The sequence below is a fragment of the Dreissena polymorpha genome, chromosome 4, assembly GCF_020536995.1.
Source record: "Dreissena polymorpha isolate Duluth1 chromosome 4, UMN_Dpol_1.0, whole genome shotgun sequence".
Lineage (NCBI taxonomy): Eukaryota > Metazoa > Mollusca > Bivalvia > Myida > Dreissenidae > Dreissena > Dreissena polymorpha.
In genome coordinates this window covers 69,752,539-69,780,273 of record NC_068358.1, presented here as the reverse complement: position 1 = coordinate 69,780,273, position 27,735 = coordinate 69,752,539, and the positions used below count along the sequence as shown (strand labels likewise).

Genomic DNA, 27,735 nt, shown 5'->3' with positions numbered 1-27,735 from the left:
TTCATCATGCACACAACCATTATGATAATTATCAAACGGACAGATGTGCCCATGCGGTATCTGGTTATTCGACCAACTTAGTGACGGGATTTAGCAATGAAATAATCGGTTAGGACAAACATCGTTGTCTGAGTTAATCAAGGAAACCATTACGCGACTGTTGACACGACGATATTAATCATAGAGCGAGAGAAAATAACTTTAATTTTCATGTTGTCAGTACAGAGCGTGGGGGAAATAAGGGTCGCAGACGACGCCGATTTTCGTCGTTTAAAAAGTCTGAGCGATGATAACAATGACTGGAAACAGGAATACCAAAAGGGGACAACAACTGTGTGGACTAAAACCAACGATGTCTCAAACTTTAAAATTATCAAGGTAACTAAATATGTTGTTCTTCTTCAGTGCTTTGAGCTTGAATGAGTACACACGTACAGTTCAAAGTTCTTCTTGATAAAACTAATGTCAATTTGAAAAAACAAGTCCCAAGTTTTGTTTATAAAATCAATCCAATCAACCTAACATTTGTAGTTCTTCTTAGATGCTTTAAGCTTTTATGAGTATCCTCTATTCCTATAACTTTGTGCAGCGTTATATGATCGTGTACTTTTTGATGACGTAATAGTGCCCGAAAACTGTTCACTTTTGTAACAAGAGAATTTCCACAGCTGATAAGACAACAATCATGAGGATAAAAACAATAAATATGATATAAATTGTCCTTTTTTCTGACCTCATGCCCACAGAAATAGCCTGAACAATATTTAAAATCTGCACATTTCCTTCACCAGACGGACGCAGCTATGTATGTCAATGTTGTGGTTGTAAAATGTTGTAAGAGTAGTTTCCCTTGTAGGCCCGTCTCGAATTTGTATTGTGCTCTCTGTGTGCTTTGCATTACAATACGATTAAAATAGGCTCTATGCTGTGTATGCGGAAAATTGTACCTCCAAATGATGACACAAAACCATACGTTAAGATTGTGACCTGGGCCTTTTGCCATAAATGTTCTCACTGCGTCCATTTGTAATTTTGTCACAAAACAACTGCCATTAATTGGTGACAGCGAGGGTGACAGCTTTTTATGCCCACATTGTGAATAGTATTTTATTTAGCTATTTTCCATTAGTAACTACACTTTATATAGACCTCTGAATACTGCAGTTATCACAGTTCATATTTCGTTTTTATGAAGACCAGTTTTGTTTAAACCATACTGTTCAATACAGTTTATTCAAGAAATTCATCGAAAATAACACATATTTAATACAAATAAACAAATATTCACAAAAACATATATAGGTTATTACAAACACATCCCAGGGCCTCGCTATGACGATATCAAAATCGGTGCACAATCTTATAGGGCAATTCTGTGTGACGCAATCTAAGATGAATGTTTAAAGGTACTTAACTCCATTATTATTATGACAACCAACATATTTCACTTGTTATTTGTTCAACAAAAGACATATCAAAAAGTATATATTAAGTTTAGTTATTGTCAAATGATTTTTCATGAAAGATATGCCTTTGAAGTTTAAGGTGCACAAACTTATAGGTTTAGAGGCTACATATCGTACCATTCCCTTATTTCACACATAACCTTATTTTGATCAGTTTGTTTTCATCAAGAATGCGGCTCTCGTGATGGCGTCACATGCTCGTGTATTTTGTTTTACTAACATTACTACGCCAGGGCTTAACACTTACTTTTTTTTCAACTAGCCCATTCGGGCTAGTAAATGCAGAACCTACTAGCCCTGACCAATCTTTCATGTGCCCTGACCCAAGTATTATCAAAACCTTTATATTTATCATTCAACTTGTATTTTCTTGTGCGTGGAGATGCGCAATTATGATTCAATCATTCTTATTAGCTTGCCTTACTAATGCTAATGAATTCAATATTCATCTACTTAAGACATCTATTTGTAATCTTCATGCCATTTCGGTAGAAATGTCCTTGTTGTTTTTTTTCCCTAATTCTTTCTCTTACTTTCCTCCTACCCTTTTCTTTTCTTATCCAATGAACCCCCATCCCCACCCGTAAAGCCAAATCTAAACAACGACATGAAAGGTTAAAACTTTTTTACATAGATTGCCGCGGTTGCCGTCTGACAAACAATAAGTGAATCTTAGGTGTCGCAAAATAACGTGTTACGGTAGTCATAACAATTGTACAGGGTTAACTCTCTACTAAAAGCCGGGATCGACCATTAATATTAGTTTTGCTAATTGAATTGCGTAAAAAAGATTTCAAAACACTTCTAATCAATCAAACAAATTAAAATGATTTAAAATTGATCAATAACTAATAATTCTACAGTAACTTTGTGTTAATGTCGAGTTTTATACATTCATCAATCCCAGACGATCAGGGCAATCCCGGCTTTTAGATTAAAACATACTTTTATCGAGAAAAGACGTCACTTCGAGGAAACCAATCAAAAACCGTATCTAGCGGAATTCCATTTAAAAATAGGTACTGACATGTTTTACCAGGAAAACCGCCGGGGATTTTCTGAATTGTCGGCCTCTTTTTGAATGCAATCAGGGGGTTCCAAATCTATTATGAGTTACGATCCGTTTGTTGTCTCCGACTTCACTCTGGGGTTTTAATTGTCATCTGATCATACTGTATTAAGATTTTTGCATCTTTGAAAAGCTTATTTAAAAGTTTATTGATATAGAACACATAATCCCGCCCAAAATACACACGACCAGCCGGGCATGTTCCTGGGACATTTGCTAGCCCGGACCTAGGTACAGGCAGTGAATGTCGTTCGGACGTGCCTTAGTGTTAAGCCCTGTACGCTTGAAAATAATTATCCTCCAATTACCTTGAGTTGAGCAGTTAAGGAAACAAGTAAAAGAATTTCTGAATTAATTCAAACAATCCCTCAATAAACTATGTACCTTTAAAGGTTTATTTAATTCCCATTAAATTCATGTCAAAATTGTTTATTTACAGAGTGGTTAACCATGCAAAGCCGATAGTTCCATACACACCTGCAAATTACTTAAACTACACGCGTTGTTTACCTTGAGTCGAGACGTCACATCCGAAATCGAGAGTACTCGATTGCAATATGAATGAGGAAAACAGAACTTCAAAAATTCTATTCACTAAACAAATTTATAAAAACTGAAAGCTTTATTTCACTTGTTTATAACTTTTATTTACCATTCAGGAAGTTTCTGTTTTATCGGTCGATCTTTTTTTTTAGCAACATTGACACGAAAAAGAACTCATAAATTGCAAAAAAGCCCCATATGTATTGCCCATGCCGGTCAAACCTTTATTTATGCAGAGGTTAACTCTTCTTATTTTCTCATTCTTGAGTTTTATTTTAATGGGCTGTTAAGTGTTTAACTTTGAAGAAGCATAGTTAAAAAGCAGAATGCAATTGATCAAGGCTTCATCTATGAACAATTTCAAGAAGTCTAATGGCTTTTGACTGTCAATTTCAATGTTCAACTTTGCATGACCCTTGAATGAGGTAACAAATGGCAGAAGCTACTACATTGTATATTTACCAGTAATGTATCGTTTTAGAATTAATATAAAATCTAACAGATGAAATCAATTGGATGAATTTGTATCAAACTGTTTTGGCGATGTTCTCTATATTTCATCAACTGATATATTTCTTTATTAAATTGTATAATTTCTAATTAAGTGTAAATTCAAGATTAGACTTTAAAACAGGAAACAATTTATTGATTTGGCCTTCACTTATTACTGATAAATAATACTAGCAAGACAATAAACAGTTTGAATACACATCTGCAATAGAGGAGCAAACACATTCTCCTCAAGGGAGACCATGTCCCCATTGTGGATTAAGAGCGTTTACTGGTACATGTATTTTCAAAATTCTTACCAGGTAGTAAAATTATTATTTTTTTATTGCAGTTAGCTTGAGTATGATTGTTAAATATAATAGAGTTGTTTGCTGTTTCTTGTTTGTTTTATGCACAAAAGCGTAATATTTTTTTAGTTGAATAGCATAAATTTTAAGTTCATTAGTTTATGTCTCAAAAGTTTTCTTGAGCTGTGAGACATTTTTAGCAAGGCTGTTTTCGGAGAAAACCTGAGGTATTATCATAGCCTGCTCGTCGTCAGCTGTCCGCCGGCGTCGTGCTAAAATCTTTACATTGGCTCTAAAATCAAAGTGCTTCCACCTACAACTTCATATGTAGATGCACCTTGATGAGTTCTACATGCCTCTCCCATTTTGGGTCACTAGGTCAAAGGTCAAGGTTACTGTGACCTCTAAAAAAAAAAATTCTGACAAGCTTTTTCAGCCAAGCGTGGCACCCTTTATGCGGTGCTCTTGTTCAACTTTTTTGTTGCCCTTGCAGAGCACTGATTATGGTCAAAAACAAAATGCAATAAAGAAAACATTACATATCAGCCATTTAGTTTTATCCTTTTAAGTCTTGGATGAGTTCAAAAATGGTTCCATTCTGTTGAAAAACATGGCCACCAAGGGGCTGGGCATTTTTTCCTTATATCAGATATGGCTATTGTAAAACCTTGTTAGCACTCTTGTTTTCAACCAAGTTGCTCCCTTGAGAGACCACAGTTATAAGGTACCTTTCAATATACATGTTCTCTGTGCTGTCTTTCAGGTGAGGACTCTATTTGATGATATTGGGGGAGATGTATTGTATGATGTTCTACACGACCCAGAGTACAGGAAAACTTGGGACCACTCTATGGTAGAGGGATATGAGATATGTGCAATTAACCCCAACAATGATATCGGCTATTATGCATGTAGGTATTGTGGGAAAAATTATTGGTGTAGCTATTGGCTTCATATAGGATCTGGCACGAGTTGTCATATCATACCATATTTTATTAAACGAGTTCAGGAATTTTGTTAATAAGCGAGCGTTTGGCGAGGTTACTAACGAATTTCCTGGACCAGTTTAATAAAATATGGTATGATATGACAACGAGTGTCAGATCTTTTTTATCACATGCTTTTAAATGAGCAAATTTAATAAATATTTACGCATACATAATGATAAATCCCGAATGTTGTTTCTATTTTGTGACATCATTTGATGTTGCAACATCATTTCAGCAAAATAACAAAATATGATTGGTCAATAAACGAAAACTTAGCCAATGAAAATGCTCAAAAATGTTGTATAACACATGTGTAATATAAACAAATATGTTATGGTTGTATTACATGGGAAACAGGATATAGCATGTGATAAATTGCATTATGATACATTATGTTTTGTTATTTAACTCTAAATATGATATGATAAGTTTAAATCTTGATAATGATACACTTTAAAGATTGGAGGTGATTTATCAACAATTTAATTGTCTCACAGGAAGGTACATACACTGAATGTCCTCAAAATACTGAGCTTTATGAAGGCAAATAATATTGGTATTTTTCCATGTAGCTGGATACTTTAACTTTTTATCAAGAGAATATGATACTGTTATTGTTAAAATGTTAAATTATGTTCCCAGTACGAAGCCCACCACCTTTAAAGAACAGAGACTTCGTTACACAAAGATCTTGGCTTGATACCGGGGCAGAGAAATGGATTATCAACCATTCTGTGAACCATGAAGTAGGTTTCAACATTTAGTTTTCAGCTATTCAATGCATTTCTCTGCACTCACTAATAAATATGAGCGAGGTTGCAGTAAAAAAAGTATTGTGTTTTATTTAATATGGTTTTTGATGTACCTATCATATCAAACTTATTGATATAGAAAAGACATATTGTAAACAATAAACATGTATTCTGACCAAGTATGAAAAATAACGCTAATAGAAATGTAATGAATTGCAAACCTTGACTTTGGAACCATCTACATGTATATTTAAATGTACCCTTATGTCACCTTTGTTTTGTCCTTTTTACATGGCAGACCTTCAAAACCATCATTCTGTGTTTTGACAGGTTTGACATGTGTAAGCATTCAACTTCTCTACTACATTGTCTCCATACGTATTTTTAAGGCGTGCCCACCAAAGAAAGGCTTCATTCGAGGTATTTCCTACCTCACTGGGTACCTGATACGCCAGATCGGGGACAAAGTGCAGTTCACATATGTATCACAGTCTGACCCTAGAGGTATGTATATTGGATGTTAAAATTCCTTGTGTTTGTAGCTTGTAGCATTTTGTTCCATCTTCCTGGGCTCATCCTGGTTTTATAAGCTCACTTTCCCTTAACCCTTTGCATGCTGGGAAAATTGTCGTATGCTGAATTTCTATAATTAGCATTTTCTTAGATTTTTTTCAAAGAATACTATCAGAATAGCAAACAGTTTGGATCCTGATGAGACGCCACGTTTGTCATCTGGATCCAAACTGTTTGCAAAGGCCATCAAAATTCGGTTCCAGCACTGAAAGAGTTAAACACTGGAGAAGCAGTATAAAAGGGCCCCAAACTCACAAAATGTCTACTTTTCAGTTGTACACTGGTGTGTTAACAGCAGAAAACAAAAATGATTATTTTCATAATATTTATGCCCCCCTTCGAAGAAGAGGGGGTATATTGCTTTGCTCATGTCGGTCTGTCGGTCGGTCTGTCGGTCCGTCCACCAGGTGGTTGTCAGACGATTTCCAAGAACGCTTGGGCCTAGGATCATGAAACTTCATAGGTACATTGATCATGACTCGCAGATGACCCCTATTGATTTTGAGGTCACTAGGTCAAAGGTCACGGTGACCAGAAATAGTAAAATGGTTTTTGAATGATAACTCAAGAACGCATACGCCTAGGATCATGAAACTTCATGGGTAGATTGATCATGACTTGCAGATGACCCCAATTGATTTTGAGGTCACTAGGTCAAAGGTCAAGGTCACGGTGACCCGAAATAGTAAAATGGTTTCCGGATGATAACTCAAGAACGCATTCGCCTAGGATCATGAAACTTCATGGGTAGATTGATCATGACTCGCAGATGACCCCTGTTGATTTTGAGGTCACTAGGTCAAAGGTCAAGGTCACGGTGACCCGAAATAGTAAAATGGTTTTCGGATGATAACTCAAGAACGCATACACCTAAGATCATGAAACTTCATAAGTAGATTGATCATGACTTGCAGATGACCCCTATTGATTTTGAGGTCACAAGGTCAAAGGTCAAGGTCACAGTGACCCGAAATAGTAAAATGATTTTCGGATGATAACTCAAGAACGCTTTTGCCTAGGATCATGACACTTCATAGGTACATTGATCGTGACCCGCAGATGACCCCTATTGATTTTCAGGTCACTAGGTCAAAGGTCAAGGTCACAGTGACAAAAATCGTATTCACACAATGGCTGCCACTACAACGGACAGCCCATATGGGGGGCATGCATGTTTTACAAACAGCCCTTGTTAAGTTTGTATTTAATATATTCAAATGAAATTTGGCATACATATACTTTAGTATACAAACAATATGTATGTGTAATTTGGTGCTTGAAAGTTATATAGTTATTGACTTACAGAAAAAGTTTTTTGTTGTCTGCTTGAAATTCAAATTTCCCTGTAAATGCTAAGCACCGCCCACTTGAAAGGTTATGAACTTCTCTCAGCCAATAGCTAGCGAATGACTCAAATCAAGTTTACATGTAGATACAGATTCAACACTACCAAAAAGCTGTCTGCTCAAACACCTGTTTCTATTTATAAACAATCTAATGTTAGCAACAAATCATTGGCAGATAAACCCAGCCCACTAGTCAATGCAGGTTAACATTTTACCACCGCAAAATCAAGCAATTGAGATCCGGCTTTTAACACAACTTGCTCATAGTGTGCTTTTATGATTTACCTTTGTCCATAGTGCGTTGACCATTATCAACATTTTCCTTGTTAATGCACCAGTGGTCACATTTATTGTCCAGTCTTTATTAAACTTAGTCAGAACAGTTGTTCCCATCATAGTTCAGCATATATGAACATTTTGGGTCATGTGATTACAAACACCAAGTCACTAGGTTAAATCAAAGAAAAACCTGTATGACGTTTATAGTCACATTTTTTGTCCAATCTTTTTGAAACTTGGTCAGACAATTTACTTAAATGGTATCTCAGCTGAATGGAATAATGGTTAAGGTCTGTTGAAAAATGCTGCCGCCAGAGCAGCTGGGTAGTTTTCATTATGTGGCTTTTGTGAAAGTTTGTTAACACTCTAAAAAGTAAAAATTGTGGCCCAGTTTTCATGAAATTGCTCAGAGCATTTGTTTTAAACACTTATAAAACCACCTTTTAAAAATATGTCTTCCCTTTTCTGCACCCTTTTTTCCTTTTTAGCTCATCTATTTTTTGATAAATATGAGCTATTGTCATCACCTCGGCGTCGGCGTGGTTAAGTTTTGTGTTTAGGTCCTCTTTTCTCAGAAAGTATCAATGCTATTGCGTTCAAACTTGGTACACTTACTTACTATTATGAGGGGACTGGGCAGGCAAAGTAAGATAACTCAGGCATGCATTTTGACATAATTATGTGCCCTTTTTATACTTAAAAAATAGAAAATTTTGTTAAGTTTTGTGTTTAGGTCCACTTTATTCCTAAAGTATCAAAGCTATTCCTTTCATACTTGCAACACTTTCTAACTATTATAAGGGGTTTGTGCAGGCAAAGTTATGTAACTCTGACTGGCATTTTGACAGAATTATGTGCCCTTTATATTTAGAAATTGAAAATTTGATTTAAGTTTTGTGTTTTGGTCCACTTTACTCCTAAATTATCATAGGTATTGCTTTCATACTTGGAACACTCGCAAACTATCATAAGGGGACAGTACAGGACAAGTTGCATAACTCTGGTTGTAATTTTGACGCAATTATGGCCCTTTTTTGACTTTGTAACTTTGAATATATGGTTAAATTTTGTGTTTAGATCCACTTTACTTGTATCAAGGCTATTGCTTTCAAACTTCAAATACTTTCATGCTATCATGAGGGTACTGTACCTGGCAAGTTGAATTTTACCTTGACCTTTGAATGACCTTGACTCTCAAGGTCAAATTATTAAATTTTGTTTAAATTGCCATAACGTCTTTATTTATGATAAGATTTGAGTGGTCTGCACCCACAAGGCGGTGCTCTTGTTAATCTTGTCATAAATAAAGGCAAACCAAAATTTTATAGATCAACATTCAGTATTACTTCATATAAACATCAAAATATTTTTGAAAGAGAACATAGCTCATGGAACATATGCTGAAAAGATGATTGTGTATATGAACTTAAGTGGAAACAGCACATTTTGTTACTTAACTTGATGACAGTTTACCACCTAATAATTTTTCTTGAAAGAGTTCATCTTTCCCCTTTTCATGCCCTCGTGCCCCTTTTTGACATCCTACAGTTTTTTTAGCTCGGCAAAATCCTTAACAATCATTTATTGAGATGCAAAAATGTGATTAAAATGTTGTTAGCTTATTTGAAGTCATCAATCTTTCAGGAAAACTACCGGTCTGGGTTGTGAACAAAGCAACAAAAATTCTTGCACCAAAGGTTTGTGTTCATTCTTATAATTTTAGATTTCTACCATAAATTTATTCAATACTTAACATTCAATTACATTATAACAAAATAGGAGTCCTTATTAGTTGAATTAATAAAAAATATTAGATTGACATAATGTTTACCATCTGGAAAGCATAGTGTGCAAATGGTAATAAATCCAAAAATAATAATATTATTTAATAGAATATTGAGTAACAACTTAAAAATACAAGCCACAGTTACTTTTTTGTATTTTTCCCTTAAAAATAACAACACAAAATCAAAGGTTTTATATTACAGATTATATCCAGGATTCACAAGGCATGCAAAGGTTACCCGGCATGGAAACAGAAGAACAGACCGCATATGAAGCCCTGGATATTCCCTGAGCAGATGACTTTGCCCCGACTGGACATGACACAAATCAAGCCTCTCACATCGGGGGTATCATGTGAATCGCTTGACGAGAGCAGCATCAACGAAGATGAAGCCGCAGTAGAGGATTACATCAATGATTAATGACTGGTGTTAGCTTTAGTCTTTTTTGTCCCTTTTGGGACTATTTTCTCTCTCTTTCTGGTGCAAGTGTAAGTTGTAGGATTGCTTAAGTACCACCATGATTGTGTGGATTTTTAATGTTCAGTATTGCTGGTATTTGTTTATTGCTACGTGTAATGTATTGTTTGAGGAAAGTTTTTTATTAAGGTAGAATTGATTTGGTAGAAAATAGGTTCATATCATGGTTACGGGTCATGTTTGAAGATGGACTTAATGACTCATCAGATGTCAAATGTGGAAGAAAGGGGTATGGTTAACTTGTTAAATGCAGGTAAGTATATTTGTTCTTGAGAGAATGAGCGTTACAACTTTATTTTGGATGCTTTATTTAAATTAAACTACTTTTTATGTCCCCCATCACTATAGTGGGGGACATAATTATGGTTTTTGCCCTGTCTGTTGGTTGGTTCGTGTGTTTGTTTGTGCAAACTTTAACATTTGCAATAACTTTTGCAATATTGAAGATAGCAACTTCATATTTGGCATGCATGTGTATCTCATAGAGCTGCACATTTTGAGTGGTGAAAGGTCAAGGTCATCATTCAAGGTCATCATTCAAGGTCAAAAGTCAAATATATGGGGACATAGTGTTTCTCAAACACATCGCTTGTTTTTCTCTGAAAATATGTATGAATAGTTTTCTAGATTGAAATTTACTGTAGGCAAATTACCCTTTACTTTATTTAAAACATACTTATATTGTCTGTATGTTGCTAAAAAGGAAACAGCAGCAAACAGCCAATCATTCCATTTGTGTAGACCTCAAGTGTCTTATAAGGCTAATAGCAAAGAAAATCCTGTCAGTCAGTTTGTTTTCGTTTTAAGGATATTATTTTATTTCACAGACTCAGACTTAAGCATAATATCATTTATTCCACACATTGTGTTCTCCTGATAATATTAGGTGCTGTATAATTGTTTAAATTGATTTTTTATTATACAAAATGGGTTTTTGTGCCATGGTATATGCTCAGTTTCCATTTTTCCAATGAGAAATACTGCCGAACCATGGTGCTTCACTTCACTTTTTTCTGCTTCTGGTCAATATGGATGTCATGCTCTTTTTAGCTCACCTGAGCACAACGTGCTCATGGTGAGCTTTTGTGATCGCTTTTTGTCTGCCCTGCGTCGTGTGTGGTGAGCCGTCAACATTTGCCTTGTTAACGCTCTAGAGGCCACATTTATTGTCCAATCTTCATGAAATTTGGTCAGAAGATTGGTCTCAATGATATCTTGGATGAGTTCCAAAATGGTTACCTTTGCTTGAAAAACATGGCTGCCAAGGGGCGGGGCATTTTTCCTTATATGGCTATATATGGCTATAGTAAATTCTTGTTAACACTCTAGAGGCCACATTTATAGTCCGATCTTCATGAAACTTGGTCAGAAGATTCATTCCGATAATATCTTGGACGAGTTTGAAAATGATGCCGGTTCATTGTAAAACATGACCGCCAGGGGGAGGGGCATTTTTTTCTTATAAGGCTATAGGTAAACCTTGTTAACACTCTAGAAGCCATATTTAATTTCAGATCTTCATGAAACTTGGTCAGAAGATTTGTCCCAATAATATCGTGTTATCTCAGGTGAGCGACTTTGGACCTTCCAGGCCCTCTTGTTTATGGTAAACAATAACAACTGAAGTGGTTTTATTTTATTGTACCAATAAGTACAATGTATAAGTAGTTTTATGCAAGTGGATCAACAAAGAACATTCTGTTGTGTTTTCCCGATTGAATAGACTATATGTATCCATATTTGGAAAGTGATTGACTCTTGTTATATTGTATGTTTTTTACTCTGAAAAAAGTCGTCCACACGCTATGTGATTGGTCGTGTGACATGTAACACTATTGGTCCAACATTGATTGAGTGGCCTCATGCAAAAATGAGTTTATACCATATGCAGCAAGCATAACTCCAGATCAGCCTGTGCATTCTGGCAAGCAGTTACCCTGTCCTCAAATACCATATGCAGCAAGCATAACTCCAGATCAGCCTGTGCATTCTGGCAAGCAGTTACCCTGTCCTCAAATGAGACCACAAAACATTGAGTGACTTTTTTAGCAGAAGGCGTAGCGCCGTTCCAGACATGAAAATCGCACAGTAGATCAACAGAGAAGAAATAACTCTACATCAATCTTGATTTATTAACCATTACTTTCTCCTGTGCTAATAGTTGTCTTTAAACTCAGCTATCAGTTCTATTACCTGTTACTTTCATGAACTATACAACTTATACAAGGTTAGTGAAAAGTGGACCACAAACTTTGTGCATTTTTTAATGTGTAAATGGACATTCCAGATTTGATATTTGTTGTGATTAGCTATTTATTTAGTGTGGTACGGACATGTCTTAAATGGCAATACACATGTTTGACAAAGCAAACATTGCAATTTAATGATATGCTTCTTGTTTTAAAGTCTTCCCATTTTTGGGGGCTTGTTATTTTCATGAATTTATTGAACTTTTGAAATTGTATTGTTTTATAGTTTACGCTGTATTTCTCTTTTCCTCTTGTTGATCAAGTACACTTGTTCAAGTATCGGTATGTTTATTGATAACTGAGTATTACTGGTATTCCTGTCTGACATTATTCCTAAGATCAAACTGAGAGGAGTTATAACATTAAAACAATGACTATTCCAGATTTTTGGAACTTCATATCAAAACAAAACACATGTTCAGAGCTCTTTTAATAAATACATGACTGTAGTTTAGTGTTCATTTTATATATGCAGTGATACAGTCATGTTAATCATGTAGAAATCTGTCAATTGATTGAAATTAAGCATTTATATAAATTTGTATGGTGATTTTCGAATAGTACATGTATTCTGTTATTACCTCTACAATGAGGTAATATCTAGACATTAATTTTACATTTACAGGTTGGGAGGTGGTGGATAAAATGATTAAATATTTGCTGCGAGTGGGAATATGCTTCAAAATTGCCATCAGTATACTATTAAAAAAACTAAATACCATTTTATATCCATTAAACTATACTCAATATTTTTTTAAATCTATAATATGTATTTTGGTTCGAGTTTTTGCTGTACATGGAATATTTTAGTATAGTAATTATTTAAACAACAGTATCTGCCTTGTTTTACCATCGATTTTCCATTTGCATTATCAGGTGACTTAACACTAGCATATTCAAATGACCATTAGCAATTTAAATCCATGTGCACATTTATCAAACAGTAATAATTGTTATATATTCTTTTGACAATAAGGCAGAAATCTTAACAGAAAACAGCTGAAAATGTATAAGTTGAAAGTCTGTCAGATTAAAAAAAAACTGGTTGTTTTGTCTATTCAATTTGGTTAAGCTTACATATTTAATTTCATAGACTTTTGATTTTTTGTTAAACAATTAATTGTGCAAAAGTTGTAGCATCTAATAAGCTGAATGTGTTTGAGAGAGTTGTTCAACAAGTAGGTAAAGAAAACTGTTATAAGTGTTTCCTTGCACTCTTCTCTGGTTATATAAAAATGGAATACAAATATATACGTGTCTATTGTTCTTGATCGCTCCATAGTTTGGGAACACAATTTTGTGGAACAACTTATCAATTTTTTGTGGCCTTATTTGTGATACCAGCAGATGAAATCCACCCTGGTTACAATTCACTTTGATTTCCATTCTCCTACATATAGTTGTTATCACCTTATCCATACTGGCATATACAAAGATTGTACCATGACAAAGAGCAAAACAGATCTGTATTATATGTAATTAATATGAGCATATATTTATATTATTTATTATTTTCTGCCTGTTCATACTTATGTCATTTGTTTTCTGCCTTAAATATTATTTTATTCTGCATAATTATGAGTGGTTTATTTTTTAAATAAATATAAAATTAAATAGCAAACTAAATGAAAGACAGTGAATTGATTGTATGCGTAGTTTTGAAAGTAATACAAGTTTATATCATAACATTTTATTTTCTTAAGTAATGCATTTGTTGCTGGTTGTATTATATATATATATATATATATAGTATATATATACTATTACTGAATGTTAAGGCAGATTGTAAGTTTTAATAAGAATAGAAGCACATAAATTCCCTCAAGGTAATTTGATATGCAATTTTAAGAGATCAATGTTTTTTGTTTTTCTTTACATACATATATTAATTTACATGCATATGTTTTATTTATGTGCAATAAATACATCAAAGCACTACCCTTTTTGTTGTGACAATCAATGGATCTACTTTGAAGATGATAAAGTGGTTAATGTAGAAACAATTCCATTAGCAAACAATCAAGTGTATCTATTATGTACTGACTCGGGCATAAAAGGAATCACATACACAGTACTTTATGTTAAACAAAGATATCTTGTACCAGATGGTATTATGTTCCACTCATTATTGATTACTTAATGTCTACCAAGTAATGGACAATATTAATAATTTAGGTGATGTGTGCACATTATTTTGTATTCATTAAAACTATATTTTTCACAGTGGCATATTACCCGGTAATATTTGAATTTGTACTTTTTCTTCAAACTTGTTGATTGAAAGTTAAAATTGATGGTTAATATTCAAACTTTATGCATATATTGGTAGACAAGCCCACAAAAGGAGTGTAGCTGTGCTACCGAATATGAAAAGATTCCACTTATCGAAATAAAATTAAACCTAAATAAGGCTTGGTGGGATGTGCTAGTAACGTTTGAAATCATTTGTATATGTTAATCTTTGTCCTAAGTGATATCAAGTGTTCTAGATCCCAGATTATTCCATTTTGTCATTATGCTCTACAAGAAAAATACTGTAAGCATGGAATAATTTTATAGCTACTTTATGAGAGGACCTGGCTCTGTGACTATGAATGCTCAAACATGCCTCAACTCAAAATATTGACCAATATGAATGCTTTTAAGTTTTGAGCTCTTATTTCTGTTTGTTAAATATTTGAGATTGAAACTAAGATTGAACTCATGACTGTTGGCAGTTGTGGGGCCTGGAGAGTGCAAAATATACACTCAATGATAGATACACTCAATGTTAAACAGATTGAAAAGTCTGGAATAATAACTGCAAATCAAAGCTTTAAATTATACTGAAAGAGTTTGGCATGTTCGTGTGCTGTGGAAGGAAAAGCCACTTGTCAAGGTAATTGACCACTTGCTGGGTGTAAATCGGTCCAAGACAGCCAGGTTGAGAGTGCAACCATTGTCCTATTTAGAGAGCGGTTGAGAGTGCAACCATTGTCCTATTTAGAGAGCAGATTGTTTTAGCCTGTGTGTGTATTTCGAAGTTTATGAGGTCCTTCAAAGCCTGCAACTGTGTGATATAAGGATCCAGAGTGTGATCACTCCCACCTCATTTACTTAACCCTTTGCATGCTGGGAAATTTGTCGTCTGCTAAAATGTCGTCTGCTTAATTTCTAAAATTAGCATTTTCTTCGATTTTTTTCAAATAATATCAGAATAGCAAACAGTTTGGATCCTGATGAGACGCCACGTTCTGTGGCGTCTCATCTGGATCCAAACTGTTTGCAAAGGCCTTCAAAATTCGGTTCCCGCACTGAAAGGGTTAATAGACTCGCCATGGATGGGATAAATAATGAATCATAACTGCAATTTCCAGCTATGTAATTTGAATTGAAATACAGTCCATTTTAGTGTGGTCCTGTGCTGTGGGTTGATGCCAGAGTACCTGGAGGAAACCTCGCCTGTCAAATATGGTGACCACCAACCAAGCTCACATGTGATTAGAGCAGGGGATAAACCCAGGTTGCTTAGGTTATTACTGATAGAGCCTGTACAAAGCATTGTGCTAACAGAACAGGCTATTGATTTATTGACTAGCCTCTTATAGTATGATTTATTCATAATGCACAGCTGTTGACGCTAATCCCATTTCAATGCTAGTATACAACAACAACAATATGGTTTAAGAGACAATATTGTGCTTCTGCATTTCTTTAATGACTCCATCCACGGAATAACCTAACACAACATGAATACAACAGCAGTATTTTGTTTTGACACACTATATTTGAATAAAAACTATCTGATTATATAATTTGCCAAAACAATAAAACAAAAAAATACAGTCAGCATGAACACGTTTACAACAAATGTATTGGTAACAATAGTAAATCCAAGTAACACTGTTTATAGTTAGACCAAATTGTCATTAAGCAATATTACAGTGCATCTGAATACTGTGAGTACAATCACTTTCCAGTCATTAATAAATAAGACAATATGGGATTTGGTAAATGCTATATATTAAGATAACATTGTAAAATAATGAATAAACAATATGATTACTACTCAAAATTTGCTAAGGATCACTGTTTATTTCACATTATCATCAATTTTGGATTAGGTCCATTTTATATTGTGATTTTGCAGGTTTTGATATTAGAATGTATTTTTGATTTTATTTTTTATGTATTGATTTATCATTGATGCGTGACGCTGGCTGAATCTAGCTAGGGGTGAACTTAAATTACACATACTCTAACAACTGATCCTTAGCAAATTTTGAGTACCGGTAGTATATATGCATTATGCATGTTTTGGCATGCACCGGAAACAACAAAACTCACACATACTGGCACATGCACACCCAGGATAAACTCGCCAAATCAATCTCAAAATATCTATTTAAATCATACACTGTTTACAGTATTGCAAAAGAATAATCATACAGTATATCATCATTGTCCTAGATAAGTTTTCCTTAAAGACTAAAAAGTTAGAAAATTGCCATTAAACAAACAATTTAACCAGTATCTTTTATGGTTCTTTTTTACCTACTATGTACAGGTATTGTCATCTTTAGTTCTTTTTTCAAGCAATGGTATGATCTACAGCACTCAGCACTAGTACATAACCTATTACAAGAGTGCCAAACTGTCACAAGATATGCCCGTTTGAAGGTTTTGGACAACTTGATAACTTTACCATGACCCATATTTGAACTTGACCTACATATCATCTAGACACAACTTCTGACCAAATTTGGTGAAGATCAGAATATAAACTACTTCAATTAGAGAGCGAACACCATGCTAAATGCTTGAAATGCACTAAGTGACCTCGTGTTCTAGTTTTTGACCCGGCATGACCCATATTTGAACTTAACCTAGATATTGTCTAGACACAACTTCTGACCAAATTTGGTGAAGATTGGATGAAAACTACTTCATTTAGAGAGCGGACACCATGCTAAATGCTTGAAATGCACTAAGTGACCCTGTGACCTAGTTTTTGACCCTGCATGACTCATATTTAAACTTAACCTAGATATTGTCTAGATACAACTTCTGACCAAGTATGGTGATTATCGGATGAAAACTACTTCTATTACAGAGCGGACACCATGCTAAATGCTTGAAATGCACTAAGTGACCCCGTGACTTAGTTTTTGACCTGGCTTGACCCATTTTCGAACATGACCTAGATATTGTCTAGATACAACTTCTGACCAAGTTTGGTGAAGATCGGATAAAAACTACTTCAATGAGAGAGTGGACACCATGCTTAATGCTTGAAATGCACTAAGTAACCCTGTGACCTAGTTTTTGACCCGGCATAACCCATATTCGAACTTGACCTAGATATTGTCTAGATAAAATTTCTGACCAAGTTTGGTGAAGATCAGATGAAAACTATTTGAATTAGAGAGCGGACACTGCTGTGGACGCCGCCCGCTCGCCGCCAAGGTGAAACTATAATACATCCCGGTTTTTTTAAACGTGCACATAAAAATGTATATATATGGCGAGTGGTGGGTATACAGGCTAGATCCCCTGTAGATGGGTAGGCCAGATTGTGATTGATAACAGCATTCTGCCTTGTTTACTCATAACAAACCTAATATATTATTCATTGTTATTTCTACTTTCTTTCGCAATTACTTTTGCACTTGTTTATTTTTCTTCGACTAAAAATGAGTATTATAACTAATAAATAACTGAACATATAAGGTGATATGATATTCTTTTAAAACAGCAAATACCAAACACATACATGCAAATTGGGATCATTTTAAGCACACAACAATACCAACATATCATCAAAGATATTTCAGTTTTTAACTGCGTTTGGACTAATGTACACAAACACAAATTAACAGTGTAACAACATGTCACAATCATTTATTCTAAGTTTCTGAAGTAGAATAACGCATAGAAAATACACCAATAAAGAACATCTAAAAGCTATCACAGAAATTGTAGTAAAATCAAATAAATAATGTATTTTTCCAAAACAAATATATTCTAAGTTCTCTACAATGCCTTTTATTATTTACCAATCAATTCATCCAGTTTTTACAATGCTACACTATTGGGTTTCATCAAGGCTTACAATGTCATCATACATGTGCTGTTTGTCTTCAATTAGACTGTCTAAGAAAATCATTTTACAATTAGGATATTTTAAACAATTAAAGATATTATAAACAAATCTTTAGTTGAAAATATTGATGTTCGTGGTAATGTTTGTAACAATCACATTAATAATGTGAATAACATTATAAACCATGTTTACATCAAAATCTTTACAAAATGCAATAAAAATACATAATAAAAAGTAATAGCAATAATTATCCTTACCATGACAATATATAATCTGACACAAATTTCTGCCATAATAATGTGGAATAGAACGCAGAACAGAGGAAACTTTAATGAGATTTACGGAAATGATAACATAAGCTTCCACACCAAAGAGACATAATGTACAAAAATAAATATAATATAACTAAGAACTGGAATGACACAAATTTGAGTATATTATAACTACCGGTATATAAAATAGGTGATCATCTACCATAAGTAATAATAAACAAGAGGGCCTGAAAGGCCCAAAGTCGCTCACCTGAGATAAAAAGAAATGACCTGTTCTTTGCAGCCCAAGATATCAATGGAACAAATGTTCTAACCAAGTATCATGAAGAATGAACAACAAATGGCCCTTTGGCGGCCATGTTTTTTTTAACAGACCTGAACCATTTTTTAACTCTTCCAAGATATGTCCAAATTTCATGAAGATTGGGAAAACAATGTGTCTTCTAGACTGTTCACATGTTGTCACTATATACATATAAAGAAAACTGCCCCTCTCCCTGGCAGCATGTTTTTTCACTGATCATGACCATTTTCAAACTCGTCGGGGACATCCACATAAACAATGTTTTTACAAAATTTCATGAGGATTAGGCAAAACATGTGACTTCTAGAGTGTTCACAATCTTTTTTACTATATAAATATAAGGAAAAAGACCCCCCCCCTTGCGGTCATGTTTTTTCACCGATCCAAACCATTATAGAACTCAACTGTCCTATCCAGGTGTGGTAGTGCGGTCTCCTTCGCTTACACAAATGAAGAGGGCAGTTACAAGTTATGTAACTTTGTGAGCACTTATGTAATGCGGAAATATTTATTTGACAAACTCAGGATACCTATACTGACTGGTTGTAATTCAAATTAACTAAAGGCGATCAGTCGGGGACACCTAAATACACTCAAATTTTTTATTTATAAGTGAAAACCAAGGCAGCTTTAACAAAAATAACTAATTTTTATTCCAAGAACTTGGAAAATAAAGAACAATGACAGAAAATTAAGAACAGGTACAAGCCAAGTCTAAAGAATCAAAGTATCGTTACAAAAATGAACAACATACAGCAAATACCTTAATGAATGTAAAAAGAACTTCAAAATCTGTCAAAAAAACTGATATAAATATCAGTTACTGTTAGTCTAGAAAGTGCTTCAAAAATCTAGTTTACAAAATAGGTCTAATTTAATCTAAAGAACAATATTTATGGAGATTAGGAAACTTCAGTGAATCAAATGTAAAAATAAGAAAAATTTACTTAAGTTATTGAAATAAAATAGAGTTATCTAATTTAGAAAATTCCAAATAAAAAAAAATCTAAATAAAATGAATAATTTAGAAACTAATGCCAAAATGTCTTGATGCTGGTGTTAAAAATAATTTAGAGTTTAATTATTTCAAAATTCCAACCTTTTTCAAGAGCTGTTAACTTTTCAAGAAAGCATCAAGAGGTGTTTTAATCAGCCAAAACAGCTTATTTTATACAGTTCAGAAGAGATCAATGGCAGAGTAGTCAATTGTCCCTCAGAACAGTGCATTTATCAATGATCAATATCCTCCCAAATTCCAGAGCAGAACTAAAAATAGATTACTGAACCAGGTTAAACAAGGGAGATAAATACTGCATAAATACTGCAAAATCATGTACATGTTGTCTTTCTTTCAGTTATCTCTTAGTTGAAAGGCTTATCATAAGTGTTAGTGACTAAACCAGTTATGTTAACTATGAAAATTCTGTGTTATGAAAAATCACATAATACAGTTAATTTCACATAATATTGACATAATAAAACCAAACTTAACTACACAGGAAACCAATCTTCTGACCAAATTTCATGAAGATTGGACAATAAATGTGGTCTCTAGAGAGTGAACAAGGGCAAATGTTGACATCGCACAACGGACAACGGACAACGCACGACGCAAAACGGACAACGGATGACGGACAAAAGGCGATCACAAAAGCTCACCATGAGCACGTTGTGCTCAAGTGAGCTAAAAACAAATAAAAAATCAAACAAGCCTCATATTTTCACTAAATTTACCAAAACCATAGACATATATTTCAATATTCGGCATAATTATTACTTCTAGTAAGGTGTGATTTGAGTGGTAATTTGTTCAACATTTAAATATTCAATACAACAGTTTCATGCAGAAACCTATCTATATTAATACATCAGCAAAGTTTTACATCTGACTTGTAACATGATTGATCTTGACTGACTAATAACTTGAATGGCTTATGTAAATTGCACGATACTGGGCTGAGGGTCAGCCATAGCCTTATACATGTACACTATACGAGCCACGCTCAGGAAAATCTGGGCTAAATACATCTGCATAAACTGTCGTTTCAGATTAGCATGTGCAGTCCACGAAGGCTAATCGGGGACGACAATTTCTGCCTAGACTGGATTTTCATTTAGAAAATACTTCATAAAAAAAATTAAGTGAAAGCTGAAAGTGTTGTCCCTTATTAGTTTCTGCAGACTGCGAAGGCAAATCTTGTTCAACATATGCATATGCATTGAGCCTGGTTTACCCAAAGCACAGCTCATATGTTTGCTCACATAAACATCCAAATTAAAATCACTGATTGCGTTATAAATACAAATAAACAGGTGAACAATAATGATTGTAAAATGCTTCTTAATTCCATTATGGTCTTATAAATAAACAAAAAATATTAAACACAAATGGATGTTACATTCTACCTTAAGTAAACTTCTTTTGTATCCTAGCATCACCTGTAAAACATGCTTGAACATGTTTATTGCCCAGTCTGATCACATAGCTGTTATGTGTGTGTATTTCGAAGTGTATGAGGTCCTATCGGAGCCAGATGCTTCGTTATGTTTGGCCCTGAGTGTGCCCTAGCACTCCTTAGTAATTAACTTTCTAGATTCACCAAAGTTGGGACGAATTTTGATTTATAGCTGCAATTTCCAGCCATTTCATTGTTACTGAAAGAACTTTCAATTCTGAGGTGGTTTTTTGTGGGGTGAAACCAGACTACCCAATGATACCCCACCTGTGAAATAAGGTTTCAACCAACAAAATTCACATGCTGCTGGAATCAGGAATTGAACCAGAGTCGCCTAGGTGAGAAGTGAGTGTACCAACCACTGTGCTAGGGGAATAGCCACAAAGCTGATATACAAGTACTTGAATATTTAACAGTACATTTTTAAAATGTATAAAGATACAAAGGTGTCAGTTTAAAAAATTGCACAATATGCACAAGTGATTTAATACAATATTTTGTATTCATTTTTTATCCTCATATATAACTAATGATTTTACTTCATCCTTTGATATCTTCAGATTTGAATATAAAACAGGTACAATTATTGTCTTCTTTACAATATTTAAAAAACATATAATTTCAAGCTTTAGCTATTGAAACATATTTAACAGTTTCAAAAGTAGCATAAAACATTATGTCCCCGATAATGAAAACACCATGTTTAAATCCAGGCATATATGAATATTTAAATATACTCAATGACACGGCGACACAACAAAAGAATACACTCCCATTTGCATTACATGCCTCATGGTTATCTATTTTTGCACCATCAGATCTTCAGTTACCGTGGCAGGCATTATCATATGATGAATAAAACATGTGTAAATATATGAGCAGTGATTGAGTCATAACTTGTATTAGCCTATTCAATCTGGCTCAAAACATAAAGGCAATCATGCTTACAATTTAAAAGTTTGCTTGCAATTGTGAAACTGAATGTATAGCATTTCTGAACAATATTCTCAGCTTTGAAATAACGTAAAAAAAGACAACTTGATAACCAAAAGTAAGTGAGTGGTAATACATTAATGGATATTCATGTTGCATGAGAACAGATTAAAAAATTCTAAATCTTTCCCAATAACTGGTCCATTTTAAAATTAACTTATTGTTTGCAAATACCAAAGATTTCAGGTGTAGGTAACACCACACTTGCTATTTCAGTGTGAGCAGTGTAGGTAAGTGTTTGATGTAAATCTATTAAGCCCATTTGATTCCAGGAACAAGTTCAACAAGATAACAAGGGACAAAATTGTCACAAAACCAGGTTTTCATTGTAAAAAAAAATCTGATAAAGGGAGAAAACTCAAACTGAACTTTTGAAATGAACAAACAAAATTAACCCCCTTTGTAAGTTTGTTTTTAAAAAAAATCTATTTTTAGTCGTGGCGACCTTGACATTGGAGATATTGACGTGATTCTTTCATGCGACACACTGTCCCATGATGGTGAACAAATGTGCCAAATGATTTTAAAATCTCACAATGAATGACATAGTTATGGCCAGGACAAGCTCATTTATGGCCATTTTTGACCTTTGAACTCAAAGTGTGACCTTGACCGTGGAGATATCGACGTAATTATTTCGCGCAACACACCGTCCAATGATGGTGAACAAATGTACCAAATGATTTTAAAATCTGACAATGAACGACATAGTTATGGCCCGGACAAGCTTGTTCCCCCTGCCTGCCAGCCCGCCAGCCAGCCAGCCAGCCAGCCAGCCAGCCCGCCCGCATTCGCCAATCTAATAACTAGTTTTTTCCTTCGGAAAACCTGGTTAAAAAGGTAATTAATAAGATATGGAATGCTGGAAGTATATTTGAATATGCAAAATAACAACAATGTCCTGATTAAACACATGTTCAACAATATAAATGCTGGCAAACCTAAATAATGGAGACAGAATGTGGAGCTTTGAACACAAAGTTTCACATCACAACACTGACAAGTTTGTACTATTAAAAACAGTGACACATACTTCTGTAGAACATGAAAGCAAACAATAAATCTGAAACTTACAAATAAATATTTTTAGCATGCCAGTATCTAAAAATTAATATTTGACTTTGCAACAAATACTAGCATCTAAATATATAATGTTTAAATTAGACAATTTTTAAAAATCTAATATGTTTACTTAATGAGAATCTAGACATTTTCATGTGTGACCTTTTTTGAAGGACTAGATTGAAAAGTGTAAAATCTAGTTGCTAAAGAACATCAACATTATAGTACAGAGGAACACCAACAATTGTACAGGTCAAGGACACAAGGTCACTGTCACCATGACTACTGATACATCTTCAGTTAAACAAGATGGAGTCTGGATCCTGGTTTTGGAGTTGTACTATGTGGCGCAGAACATCTTTCTTAGTAATGACGCCAAGCAATCGTCTGCAATACAATATTGTAATAGACATAATGACAACAATTCATGGAAACCCCACATAATCAGGACAATTCAACATGTTACTTACTTATGTGAATCCTATAGTATTCGTCTAAAACTAATTTTAATGAATTTTCCTGGGTCCACTCACTCCCAAATGTATATGCTCGACAAAAGTTTATTTTGAAAGTTTTATATCTGAAATATGTGCAGGTTGTGAAGTCAGACTAGGTAGGGAAACCAATTTATGGCAAAGTCAGTATATGTATTATATCCCTTGATTAACATTTCAACCCATTATTATTAATAAGCAGCCTTTTTTAGAAGCTGAATTGAGAAATTTCCTAAAAACCCAGCCAACCACTGCTCTGACCAATGAAATTTTGTTTATTTATAGATCATATAAGTAATTGGAATATTGCAGCACCAAAAAATAATAATCAAATGCTTTATAGTTTGGTTGCATAATGAAAGCTGTTATTTACTGATTTTGATAATTTGTTTACATGTCATGTTTGAAAAGCATAAAACTGTAATTAAAATCATAGTACACTAATAAATTATCTCTTAAACAGCAAGCCATTTCAATGACTAAACTATAAATCCTATTGATATAAACTGTTATATTCATGTATATTCAATAAACAGTGTTCCAAGACAGTGAGGTTAGGTTTCATCGTACCCATTGACAGTGACCAGGGTCTGCCTCAGTCCCAGTTTCCTGAACATCTCCACCACCGTCTCCATGGGGGTCTGGTCAGTGATGGTAACTGGGGCCTGTAAGTGGACACAAATCTCTCACAACTGACCGGCATACTACTCACAGGAACCGTGACTACAAAGCCCTTTTAAACATTCAACTATGTACCAGCAGCTAAGCCAAGGTCAACGGCTTTAAATATCTGTTTCTAGTACATATATAATAATTAATATTTGACTGAGAGATGTAACTTGGACAACAGGAAATAATTTTGAGCTTTGTTACTGAAAAATAATGACAATGTTAACATGATTTTAACAATTTTTTAGCTTGTATACATATTTTAAAGTAATATTTTTAAGTTTTTGTTCACATTTCTTAATGGATTCTTTATTGGACTCAACTTTTTGCTACATCCCAGGACATACCTCGTATGTATTTATCATCAGAATTATACCACAAAAGTAAAGTTCATCCCTGACTCACTTCTTTCTACAAGTCTACCATTGCTAACAGCGTACTCACCAGATCCAGTATTTTCCTCAGCTTCAGAGGAGCTGGTCCCACCATATTGCTTGGAATCTGGTTAGCGAAGTACACAATAGAGTCACTCACCACGCCTTCCACGTTCTTACGCCCATTGGCTGAAGAATGAAATTGGCACCAATTTAATAGTGACAATAAAAATGAACAGTTTAAGAAAGAATTACAGTATCAAATGTGGTGAGAATAGATTTACTTCATTCAGATCTAGATTTGTATAACTGAAGATTGATCCTGAATGGAAAGCCAACACAGCAAACTGTTCAGAGTATTAACCTTCAGATGAATGGGTTATTGATCTGGTGAGATAATTGCCTTTGCAAAACTGTCTTTACCACTTAAGAATAAAGACATATTTGTTGAAAGAGTCTTTATGGAACTTTGGAAGTAATCACACTTCCCAAAACCTGTCTTACCGACAGCACCGCCAATTTTTAACTATAAATATATCAGTCATTGAACAACAAAGGATAAGTCCAATCGTCCAAACCATTTTTTTTCTATATTCTTCATTTAGCTGGACATGAAAAACGAATATCAAAGCAAGTTTTCACAGCTTGTCGAAACACTAACACTGCAGGTCAGGAGAGATCTTGAGTTGTGAGTGTCTGTAACTCGCCTAAATAGACAGTTAACTTTGATGTTTTTGTGAAACAATATATACAGTTTATACCAGTAATAAATAACTACACAACCTTGTGGACAGTAATGGATTCGGGAATAGCCAGGTTTGCTGTAGAATAATAGGGAAATATCCACAGCTGTTCGCTAAGCTATTGGAAAAGGCGTACCTATGGCCAGCTTTAGGTCTCTGCGTGTGACGAAGCCAACAAGATACTGCGAGTCCATGGACACAACCACGGGAAAACCATTATGCTCCGTATCCTTGAGTAGCATCTCTGCAAAGACAGATATAAATATATCAGTCAGTACATGATCACGAATACATCCATTAAAAATCCACATGTTCAGGCCAAAAACATGAAACCCCTTTGTCTTATATCTTTTTGTTTTCATATGAAAAATAGATAAACCTATTTGTTAAACGCATTACTTGGCCAAAAGTCTGTTTGTGCACATAAAATAACTGTATTACTGAGTTAGGGAAAAACAATTATGACAAATTATATCCCAAATTGTATGTTCATACACATAAATAAAGCACTTAACAAACTCACCTGGTCAAGCATGGTGTGTCTAGTCACCTTACAGTACTACAAACTCTCATGGTCAAGCATGGTGTGTCTAGTCACCTTACAGTACTACATACCTATTTGTTCCAGAGTCATAGTATCCTGGGTGATCACACTTAACGGAGGATCATTTCGCCTGAAACCAGATTAGAGATTTAAAATAATTAAATGTCAAAAATGTCAAAATATTATCTTAAACAGAGCTTCTGTTAAAGTGATTAGGACTGAATTGCTTGCAGGTTTGAGAACACATTACTGGCAAGTTCCATTTAAACATGGGCACAATTTTTTTTTATCAACAGCATTATGTTGAATCTCAAAATAAACCATATTCTTGCCATATTATAACTCCCCAGGTCCCATATGTATCAAGCTTTAGAGAATATCTCCAAAAATTGTGTTTAAGAAACATTCATGCATGTAAAAAAAGAATAAGACTTAGTATTAGTAACTTTTAACTATTATTGGTCACAAACGCTAAAGCACATTCTGATTGAGGCTTAATTTGTAATAATCAACAGTTATTTATTTCCATGTAAAACATAGAATTATTCTATTAGAGGCTAGTGAATGCTTGGTGAGAAAAGATCATATTGGTAAAATGCTTGAATTATGTGTAGAAAAAGCCTGTGAATAAACCAAGACGTCAAACTACAATAATGTGGTACATGTAAAGGAACAATTGCTACTTAACGACTTTGGTAAAAATACTGAGATTATTTTCCTCACAATTCAAACCAAATCACAGCAAACAAGAGCTGTCACCATAGGATGAAATATCGTCGCTGTCGTTCTCAAACCTCGTAGCTACAAAATGCCAACTTTTCAGGAGAGAGAAAAAAACGTCTCATTTTTTTATAACAATGTTTTAAAAATTGAAATTCTGTAAAAATACCAAACAAATGAAGCTGCAAAATACGGTATAAGCCGTAGACGCGTTAGTCATACTGACAGTCAGACATGGTAGCTACGATATTTTGTCACCACAGTTTTGTCATTTTTATGAGGTACGACAATTCGTTCTGATAGGAAACCTTGTAGTTGCAAATAAAAAACATTATAAAAACCTTTTTGTCAAATTTGTCCAAACGAAACGACGTACCTATAGGTGAAATGGCGTTGCTACGACTTTTCGCTGGGAAAAAAGCCAACAATCATTCTACAACATTTCATGATCACACGTGGCTTTTTCAAGGGCTCTGATTGACGTAGAGCTACGAGATTGTGTAGCACAAAACACGCGCCAGACTTAATATATTCGGAAAAGACGAAAAAAATATTTTGAAAATTTAGGAGCTACGAGGTTTGAGAACGACAGCGACGATATGCCCCCTATAAACGCTTTGATTGAAGTTATGAGCATTTTTCGAAACCTAAACGCAGATTTCAAAACCTAAACGCGGACCCTTAGTTCAAGGTCA

At 34.4% G+C, this 27,735-nt stretch overlaps 2 protein-coding genes across 5 annotated transcripts in view; one reads left to right on the top strand and one right to left on the bottom strand.

The window, feature by feature from the left end:
• Window positions 1–121: 121 nt before the first annotated feature.
• Window positions 122–14,265, top strand: LOC127880040 (START domain-containing protein 10-like). Its single transcript, XM_052427266.1, has 6 exons — window positions 122–378; window positions 4,639–4,786; window positions 5,507–5,610; window positions 6,006–6,120; window positions 9,459–9,511; window positions 9,803–14,265. The coding sequence occupies exons 1-6, from the start codon at window positions 211–213 to the stop codon at window positions 10,019–10,021; spliced, it is 807 nt and encodes a 268-aa protein (XP_052283226.1). The 5' UTR covers window positions 122–210; the 3' UTR covers window positions 10,022–14,265.
• Window positions 14,266–15,988: 1,723 nt separating this feature from the next.
• Window positions 15,989–27,735, bottom strand: part of LOC127880037 (H(+)/Cl(-) exchange transporter 4-like) — a 100,917-nt gene continuing 89,170 nt past the window's right edge. For all 4 annotated transcript variants that reach the window (XM_052427252.1, XM_052427254.1, XM_052427255.1 and 1 more), the window contains 5 exons: window positions 26,392–26,450; window positions 25,913–26,020; window positions 25,104–25,222; window positions 24,561–24,655; window positions 15,989–23,883 (listed from right to left, as the gene is read on the bottom strand). In XM_052427252.1, the coding sequence (XP_052283212.1) occupies window positions 23,793–23,883; window positions 24,561–24,655; window positions 25,104–25,222; window positions 25,913–26,020; window positions 26,392–26,450 (472 nt within the window). In that variant the 3' untranslated portion in view covers window positions 15,989–23,792. The remainder of the gene's footprint in view (window positions 23,884–24,560; window positions 24,656–25,103; window positions 25,223–25,912; window positions 26,021–26,391; window positions 26,451–27,735) is intronic.

Coding starts and splice junctions, on each gene's coding strand:
- LOC127880040 (XM_052427266.1), top strand. CDS start 211: ATGTTGTCAGTACAGAGCGTGGGGGAAATAAGGGTCGCAGACGACGCC. Junction 4,787..5,506: donor TGATATCGGCTATTATGCAT/GTAGGTATTGTG, acceptor TTATGTTCCCAG/TACGAAGCCCACCACCTTTA. Junction 6,121..9,458: donor ATCACAGTCTGACCCTAGAG/GTATGTATATTG, acceptor TCAATCTTTCAG/GAAAACTACCGGTCTGGGTT.